Below are 9,727 nucleotides of genomic sequence, written 5' to 3' on the forward strand. Positions count from 1 at the left end.
AGAGGGAAACTGGGGATTCAATAGAAGGGATTTCTTTCAGAAAGGGCAGAATTTTCCTTATTGCTGAGGGGTTCAGTTATGAAGCTCCTCTATATTTTTGAATAGTGGAGTGGTTTGATGTCCTGTTAGCTTAAGAACTTACTAAGGTGTTAAAGAATCATAGAGAGAGAGAATAACCAGATAATGAAGTTTTTAGAGGGAATCCAGGTAGGTCAAAATGAACCATAGAGATTATTATTGAAAGAAGCTCCCAGATAAACCCAGTCCAGCCTATGGAGGGGCCAAGTCCTAATTAAGTCAATCCGTCAAAAAGACAATTTCTCTCTATTTTTTAAAAAATCATATTTTATTACTACAAAGTGAATGGCTCTGTACTGTAGCCTTGGCTTCTTAGGGTTCAGTGTGTGACTATGAGGAATGGGTGCACATTTACTGGTTTGGAGGAAGGATATATTTGGAAAAATTGACTGGGACATCAATTCACATTTTCTTGACAGGCTTGGGAGCTGTAAAGGAGGTATGGCAAGCCACTGCCAAACCTCCAATTAGATTAAGGAATTCTTGAAAGTCCAACTGCCCATCACAATTGAGGTCCAATTTCTTCATCATTCGGTCTAGAACACCAGGGTCCTGATTCTGCAGAAACGATAAGAGAAAGTTAGTACTTCATGCTAATCTTTTCCTAACTATACTGAAGATCATCTTGCTTGTCAATATATATGGGCTGGGCATTCCACAGATTTGTATTTTTTAAAATAAGTCACACTTCAAGAAGAAATGAAGAAAGGATTATCTGACAGAGTTAAGCTGGATCCTTACTCAGAGAAACAGATTTTTAGGACTGATAGAGAACTGAGCCTGGGAAAAATGAATGAAATATAGCCATTTTAATATATTTCCCTTATTTTTCTGTCTTCTGTGTGAAGAATATTCTAGTTCTATTCTTCCTGTATTTCATATTTGAAATTCAATAAACATTAATGTAAAGTTTTTACATTTGGGTTCAAAGAATCAGTTTCTTAAGCAAAAGGGAGAGGGAGGCATGGTGAGAGCACAGTTCTTTTGAAGTTCTAGGAATTTTAGAGAACTGAAAACATAATATGAGTCAGTAGTGTAATGTAGTAAAAAAAAAAAGCTCACATGGTTTTGGGGCAACATTAAGAGAAGCATTAGTTTCAGAAATAAGGTGGTAGCAGTTCTCAAATACTCTGCCTTGGTCAGGTCTCTCCTGGGGTATGATGTTCAATTCTAGGCACTGAATTTAAAGGTTATTGATATATTGGAGAGGACAACTAGGTGGCACTATAATAGATAGAATGCCAGGCCTGGAGTCAGGAAGATTCATATTCCTGAGTTCCAATCTGTCTTCAGACATTTACTAGGTAAGTGTCCTGGGCAAGTTGCTTAGCTCTGTTTGCCTCTGGTTCCTCATCTGTCAAATGAAATGGAGAAGAAAATGGCAAACTACTCCAGTATCTTTGCCAAGAAAACTACAAATGGAGTCTAGAAGAGTTGGACATGATTGAACAACAACAATGATAAATTGGAGAACCTCAGGAGGACAAACAGGATGACAAAAGGCCTAAAGTCCATGCCATTTGAGGATTAGTTGAAAGAACAAGAGGTATTTAGCTTGAAGGGGAGAAGATTGGGGGGTGGGGGGACATGACAGCTGGGTTTAAGTTTTAGGTTGTAATATGGAAGAGGGATCAGACTTGTTCATTATAGTCTGCCAGGAGTAATGGGTTGAAGTAGCAAAGAGGTGAATTTAGGCTTGATGGAAATCTCCTAAGATTGGAAACATTTGAAAGTGGAATTTTATACTTTGGGAGGAGGTCGTAGTTCACCCTTCACTGGAAATTTCTAAGCAGAGATTGGATAACCACATGTCAGTATGTTAGAGTAGGTATTCCTCTTGAGTATAAGTTGAGCTGGATAACCATTGACCTCTCTTCCAATTGTAAAATTCTGTTATTGTAGTATTCCTTCTAGCATTCTGAAAACTAGGGTAGAATCATAGACTTTCAGAGTTGGAAGGAATTGCACATCCTATGGAAGTCATACACCCCATCTACCAAAGGGATAGGGACTAGAATTGTGATTTTATTGGTATGGGAAACTCAAGGGTGAAGAAATTCTCTATATTGATATCAGTTGTTACCTTTTTCTTCAATTTATAATTCTAAGGTGTTTACTAGAGTATTGAGAAGTAAAATCATTTGGCTGGAGTCCCCCAGTCATTGTGTTTCAGAGATGAGACTTGGACCCAGTTCTTGACTCCATGGCCATTTCTGAACGTAGGTACAATATCCACCAACAAATAGTCATCTAGCTTCTACCTGAAGACCTTAACTAATAGGAAAGTTGTTTCACTTAGATGTGACTCATTGCATTTCTAGACAGTACTAATTGCTACAAAATTTTTCTTTATGATAGACTAAAATATATCTTCTTGCTTCCCTCTTTCACTTTGTCTTATTCTGTCCTCAAGGGTCAAATAGTTTAGGTAGAACCTGACATATGACAGCCCTCAATACATTTGAGAACTATGATGTACTCAATAACTCCTTTTCCTTTCTCCAGGTGTTTTCCCTTCTCTAAGCTAAAAATTCCCAGTTTTTTCAACTATTCCTTTAATGGGATGACTTTGAGTTTCCCACCATCTTGGGCTCCTTGATGAGCTTTGGAATAACAATGTTTTCTAAAAAGTGGAATTCTATATGATGAGTGTGGTCAGACTAAGGCAAACTATTATAAGACTGTCCCTATTTTTCGTTCTGGTTCTAGACTTTTCTACTAATGAAACCTGAGACCCCACTAACCATTTTAGACACCACCACACCCTGTAGACTCATGTGGTCAGTCCATTAAACCTCTTAAGGCTTTTTCACATAAACTACTTTCTAACTACATTTCTTTCCTCCCATCTCATACTTGAGCAGTTGGTTTTTTGAACCCAAGTGTAGGGAGTTTTTAGTCCTCTTCATTGACTTTCCTCCTATTAGCTTCAGGCTGCCATTTGGGCTTGGTGGGATCTTTTTGGACCATGGTCCTGTCAGTCCAGGTGTCTGTTGTCTCTTCAGATTTGGTGAGTAGCTTGACCACTGGAGGAAGGCTAGGAGGAACACAACTAGTCTGCTATATTCATTCAATGACCAAAGCTGTAGGTGGAAGGTTAGAGGCCATTCCCCTGTACCTGTGTGAAGGAGGCCAGCTCTGTATGCATGAAGGACAGGAACTCAGTCTTGGAGAGGGTGTTTGGGGAGTTAGTAATCTCCCGGCCAGCATACTTCTGGAAAACAGCGATCATGGATTCAATGCATTTCTCTGTCTCAGTGGGGGTAATTTTTTTGGCCTTTGAAGAGGAAACAAAAGGTAAAGATTATAATTAGCAATACTAAAAAGTCTGGGATTAGAAACATATAAAGAATAATCTCATCTTTTCAATTGGAATGAGGAGGACATTTTGGTACAAAAGGGTAGATTAGTTTTCACGTGGATAGGGCCTTCTCCAGGAACTTTTGGGTCTAGGTCAAATCAAATCATACTAAATACATATTCTGCTCTATTTCCCTTACTCCCATATAGAGTTCTCATTTAACTAGTGCTTTGAGAAAGGCCCTGCAAGGTAGGTAGTATAAGTATTATTCCCATTTAATAGGAGAATAAACTGAAGGTTAGAGAGGTTGGGTCTTGTCCAGGGTGACATAGTTAATAGTTGTTTTAACCAAGTACTTGGAAGATTGTTCCACAGAAGAAGCTTTAGAGTCATTTTCCTTGGCCCTAGAAACCAGGAGAAGTTCTAAAGAGGCTAATTTGTGAAGAGAAAGAAAAATTTCCAATGACTAGAACTATCCAAAGTATAATGCTTCAGGAGAAGTAGTTTTTCCTACTCTCATTCCTTTACTTTCAGACATAGCTTACCAAAGGCAGAAAGAGAGGTAGAAGGTATATATTTGAAGAGTTTTGGGGCTGAATCAGACACCATCATAGAATAAGAAAGAGTATTTGATTTGTAATCAGAGGTTCTTCTAAGTAAACCCAAGTACTGTTACTTGTTAGCTATGTAACGCTGAGTAAATCTGCTGTTCCTCAGTTTCCCACTTTCTAAATGAGGATAATAGCATTTGTACAGTCTGTTTCATAGGGTGAAAGAGGCAGCATGGAGACTTTGGAGTCAGATGATCTGGGTTCAAAACCTATATCTGTCACTTACTATCTGTGGGATGTTGGGCAAGAAAGATAATTTCTTTGACTCTCAGTTTATTCATCTATAAAATGAGGACTCTATTGACCTCTAATATGTCTTACAGCTTTGTCTCCATGATTCCGAAATTATAAGAGCTTATAAATCTTAAAGAATCATAGACTGCTTAAAGATTCAATAATCACTATTGATGTTGTAACCAAGTATAGTATGGACCCTTTTCTCACTTCACATTTCTTTCTTTTTTTTTTTTTTTAAAGATTTCTCAAGGCAATGGGGTTCAGTGGCTTGCCCAAGGCCACACAGCTAGGTAATTGTTAAATGTCTGAGGCCAGATTTGAACCCAGGTACTCCTGACTCCAAGGCCGGTGTCCACTTCACATTTCTTTAGAGATTTCTATTACTTGAAGAGGGCAGGCTGTAGAACTCCAAAGAAGTGAAGACCTGGTTGAGCTTCTCCCTTTGATGGACAAAAAAGAATAAATGCAGTCTTTTTAAAGTACTTAACGGGCCACTAGGTGGTGCTATAGTGCATAGAGTGCCAAGCCTAGAGTAGAAAAACATCCTTTTGAGTTCAGTTTTTTGACTTCAAACACAGACTATGTGACCCTGGGCAAGTCACTCCACCCTGTTTTCCTCAGTGTCCTTATCTAAAATGAGTTGAAGAAGAAAACAGAAAATTGCTAAGAAAAGTTCAAATGGGGTCACAGAGTCACACATGACTAAAAAATAACTCAACAACAATCAAACGGATTCAACCGGAGAAAATTTCAACATTTGGGTCTTAGAGACCACTAACAATTCATTATTTATCATGATGATAATTGAGCTGGCTAATTTGGTGGCCAAAAACCTAGAACCAGAATATTTTCATATAGTCACTCAGTTTTAGGGTCTGGGAAGTTTTTTTTTTTATTTTTTTTTTAGGTTTTTGCAAGGCAAATGGGGTTAAGTGGCTTGCCCAAGGCCACACAGCTAGGTAATTATTAAGTGTCTGAGACTGGATTTGAACCCAGGTACTCCTGACTCCAGGGCCGGTGGTTTATCCACTGTGCCACGTAGCCACCCCTTGGGAAGCTTTTCTTGATCTTCTCCCAAGGGTTTGTGCTTTCTCCTCTTTTTTGACCCAAATTACTTTGCATTTACTTATCTGTGTATGTGTTGCAACTCTCCTTCCTTCCTTCCTTCCTTCCTTCCTTCCTTCCTTCCTTCCTTCCTTCCTTCCTTCCTTCTTTCTTTCTTACCACTAACAGAATGTAATGCCTTTGAGGGCAAGAACAAGACCTAAGAAGGTGCTTTGTCTACATTGAATTGGAGAAAAGGCTCCCGTGTCTCTTCAGGAGAGAATAATTTGGGAGGGAAGTGGGTCAGTGCTGTCAGTTGTCCTGGTGATTTGAATTCAGAGAAGAGTATGAATTCTGGCTCTGCTACTTGGTCAAGTCCTTTCTCCTCTCTGAGCCTAAAATGAGGAGTCCTGAATGGCATGGAATTCTAGGCTCATGGGTTTAGAGTTAGACTTAGATGCCATCTGTCCAATCCCTTTATGTTAAAGACATGGAACCCAGCCCAGTGGCTTATCTAGGTTATATAGGACTAAACAAAAGAGCAAGTATTGGAAGGCAGGTCCTGGAATTCTAAATTGTACACCCTTTCTATCATCCCTTGGTGTCTGAGTTGAGCTTTCTTTGTCTCTCTAGCTTTCTGTTTCTGTGTATCTACCTCTGTTTCTCGTTTTCACCTCTGTATGACTCAAGTCCCATTAGCTCAAGATCCATGGCTTAGGGATTTCTATAAATTTCTTGGCACAGATGAATAAATTACATTCCCCATCTAGTTGAGATACGACAAAGTTGGAATTCATTCTAAGGGTACTTTCACTAAGAAAAACAACAAAAGCAAAACAAAGAGAAAACTAATGGAAAATTAAATAATTCTTACCACAGAAGTCAACAAGTTTACAGAATTCTCTTTTCTTAGCCCAAGTTTACCAGAATCACTGTTTTTTAATCCTGACTAACAGAAGGAAGGTAACGTGGCTCTGGGAGGGGCTCCAGGCAGGGCACTGTGAGTCACCAATTGTTAGGCTGGCTTTAAGCTGTGAGGCCTCTGGACTCCTTTTTGATTCCCACAGCTGCTTCTACTTCTTTTCTCAGCTGCCTCACAGGATTCCAAAGATTTTTCCCTCTTGCTTTATTTCCTGCTCCCCCTCCTCCCCCCAGCCTCAAGAGCTTTTTAAGAGAATGTTGTAATTTAAAGAATTTTCCCCTGAAAGCTATAATGTGGAGACAATTATTACCTCTGTACTCCCTACCCTTCTCCTCCCCCACCCCAACCTCCTTTAAAATCTCCAAAGGCAAAGATTGGGAAAGAAGGAGAAAGTGGGGGAAAGGAGAGATTGTTTCAAAAATTAAATAAGCCTGGTGTGTTAGCAAGGGACTGGATTTGGAACCAGGAGACATAAGTTGAAATTTTCTGGCTCTTTTATCTGCATGGCTATGGACAAGTCCCATCCTTTGTGGACCTCATCTGTCATCTTACCTCTCTAGGAGGGAGTTGGATTTGAAGACCTCTAGTCAGTTCTTCCCAGCTCTAAAACTATGATCTTAATGCAGAGGAGAATCATTTATGTTCATGTGACAGGGAAATGGAGGAGAGATGGACCATTTGTTCTCTCAAAGCAAGAATTGGAAAGAGCCTTTCAATCACAGATTTTTTAGTCTCTCACATATGTGTCAATTTATGACTACATGTTGTCTGATCATAGATAATATAAACTATGGGGAGTTGGGTTTTCTGACACCAAGGATGGATATATTGGGAAATGAAGGTGATAATAAAAAAAGAGAGAAATAGATTTTGTCAAAAAGCTAAAGTAAAAGGCCAGTGTCTCCTGCAGTATATAACTTATAGGGCTTTCTACACCACCAATTTCCTGGTCTAAGCTTGGAAAATGAGAAGTAAATCCTATCTAGTACAAAGAGAAATTCTATGTGTGGCACAAAGGAAGTTTTCATATTGAAAAAACCACCTCCAAAAAACCAAACTACCCTCAGCTTTCAGGAGGGAAATTGATTTTGGAGGTGAATGAAAAGGCAAGACAGAAGAGAAATAAAGGAGAATAAATTTAGGGAAGGGTGCAACCAGTAGAGATGGGTGGAGAGGTTTCCTGTTAGGACAAGGAGTATGTTTAAAACAGAGGTTCCCAATATAGGGTGTGTGTAACCTCGGGGTATATGAGGTTGTCATAGGGAGCACAGGGAATATTGGGTAAATAACTTATCATACTGAAATTAATTACTCTGTTTTATTTCTTATATTCTTATGCATGGTAAACTGTAATTTTTTTTATCATATTGAATAGGGAATATGGGAAATCTTATTAAAAGCCAAAATGCAGATAGATTAAAAAAAATAAAGGATCAGACCCCTTGGCTTAGACTCTAGGCAAGAAAGGATAAAAAGGAAAAAAGGGTTAAAAGAAGGCTAAGTTAGAGTCTGGAATTGGGACTCCTCCCACATATTTGGCTGTGGTTAGGCTTAGCTACAGTATGTGGTTTCAGTATTTTTCTCCTTTGGCAGCCTCCCAAGGCTTAACTGAAACTCTGTTTCTCTCTCAGGATTTAGAAGATGAAGATCTGAATTTTTCCTTTTTGGGAGTATACAGTCAGGTCTATGGGCTTTCCTGGCCCCAGTCCTCCCCACCCCTCTTTTTGAGGACTTTGCTAGGCTTTCCCAAGATTCTTTGTTGTATGTAAAGACCTGCTTTGGGGGCCCTCAGATACAGAAAGGAAATCATAGTAATTATTTTCATTCTAAGCTTAATATTAATAAATGCTCAAGAGGGATGAGGAGGTAGCTAACTGCTCCTTTGATCTCTTGCCAGTGACATTTTTATCTTGTACAGATTGCTCAGAACAATTCTGAGAGTAGAAAAATCTTTTCCTTCCCCCTCATTCCCCAACCACCCCATATAATTTTTAATGAGAAGATGGAAATCTCACAACCATGTTCTTGTGATGGATATGAATTTATAGCTACCCAACTTCCCCACCTCTCCAGCTGAGTGACTAGCTTTCTTTTTTGCCAGGAGAGCAGAAACCTGTGGGAAACTACACTGTTGCTTTTGGGTCAAGAGGAAGACAAATAAAAAAAATACTTTACCATTGTGGAGGAAAGAGGAGAAGTAGGAAGTGGGCCTCAAATGAGCAGCGTCTGAGAATAAGCAACGGATTTCTGAAACTCAGAATTTATCTCTGGATGACCAACACCCCTTTCACTTGGGTTACATTGCTCATTAGTTAGTCAGACAGCCCCTTTCCTCTGGTTGGCCCAGATGATTTCCTGCAGATCTGAACATGTCTATAGTCTTTGCTGAGAACATAGCCACACCTACCACACACACACACACACACACACACACCACAGAGAAAACTCATTCAAGGAAGGCTTTTATTATTATTTTTTGGCTTAACTTCTCTTGGAAGGACTTCTTTACTCTTAAGAAAAAGAAACCAGGGACTTTTATTATTTTGTTTTCTTTTTTTTCTTTAAGATGAAGTCATTTCTAAAAAGGGGCATAATATTTGGGAGTTGTTCCTTTGTAGTCAGTCCTCAAAAGTTTCTCTTTCCTAATAGATGTGATAGGAGTAACTATTGTAATAATAATAGCTCACATGGATATATATATATATATATGTGTGTGTGTGTGTGTGTGTATGTAAAACAAAACATTACAAAGTTTCTCTTTCCTAATTAGATGTGATAGGAATAACTTTTGCAATTACAATAATTTGCATGGATAGAGAACAAAGCTTACAAAGCATTTTTACACCCCCCCAACTCCTATAAATTCAGTAAGTCCTACAGGTATTATTATTAACCTCATTTTATGAATGAAGATATTGAATCAGAGGTGGAAACCTCTCCTAATCTCTCAGTTGCTGGAATTCTTTACCCCTCCTTCAAGTGACTATGAATTAATTTTATATATTGTCATATGTGATGCTGGTAGGTATCACAGTTGTGAATAAGTATTTGTATATTATTTATAATATATTAGTCACTGTTTAAAATGCTTACAAATGTTAACTCAGCTAAAAACAACCTTAGGAGTTTGTTATTATTATCCTCATTTTATAGTACAGTTATCCTTTCTACATGGGAGTAGTAGCAGGTATGGGATCCCCACAATCTAGAAAATTCCCATAAAATGTTTTTGGCTAAAGAAGCAGTCTGAAATATTATAGTATTAAAAGATAAAATACATTGATATTATACAAAACTATATATATATATATATATATTTACATATATACACTTCTGAGTTTCTTGACTTTTTCTTTGTCATTTGCTGGCCATGTTGTCTGTGGTTTCAACAAAGCTCCCCCAAAATTCCCATTTAATTTCTTATACTGCATCTGCCCAGCAAAACTTAACATACTCTTTCAGGGGAAAATTCAATGAAATAGGGGAGTTACAAATTTTCCTGATGAAACTACCAGAGCTGAACAGAAAGTTTGA

At 38.4% G+C, this 9,727-nt stretch overlaps 1 protein-coding gene across 1 annotated transcript; it reads right to left on the reverse strand.

The window, feature by feature from the left end:
* Nucleotides 1-327: 327 nt before the first annotated feature.
* On the reverse strand, nucleotides 328-8,478 carry S100A11 (S100 calcium binding protein A11). Its single transcript, XM_074188870.1, has 3 exons — nucleotides 8,369-8,478; nucleotides 3,197-3,355; nucleotides 328-636 (listed from the first exon to the last, which is right to left on the reverse strand). The coding sequence occupies exons 1-3, from the start codon at nucleotides 8,369-8,371 to the stop codon at nucleotides 481-483; spliced, it is 318 nt and encodes a 105-aa protein (XP_074044971.1). The 5' UTR covers nucleotides 8,372-8,478; the 3' UTR covers nucleotides 328-480.
* Nucleotides 8,479-9,727: the final 1,249 nt, after the last annotated feature.

This window comes from Macrotis lagotis, chromosome 5, assembly GCF_037893015.1.
Source record: "Macrotis lagotis isolate mMagLag1 chromosome 5, bilby.v1.9.chrom.fasta, whole genome shotgun sequence".
Classification (NCBI taxonomy): Eukaryota; Metazoa; Chordata; class Mammalia; order Peramelemorphia; family Peramelidae; genus Macrotis; species Macrotis lagotis.

Bases quoted from the DNA above. Each gene is read 5' to 3' on its own strand.
- S100A11 (XM_074188870.1), bottom strand. The intron at 637-3,196 runs GTACAGGGGAAT...TCGTTTCTGCAG, and splicing joins AGCTGGCCTCCTTCACACAG to AATCAGGACCCTGGTGTTCT.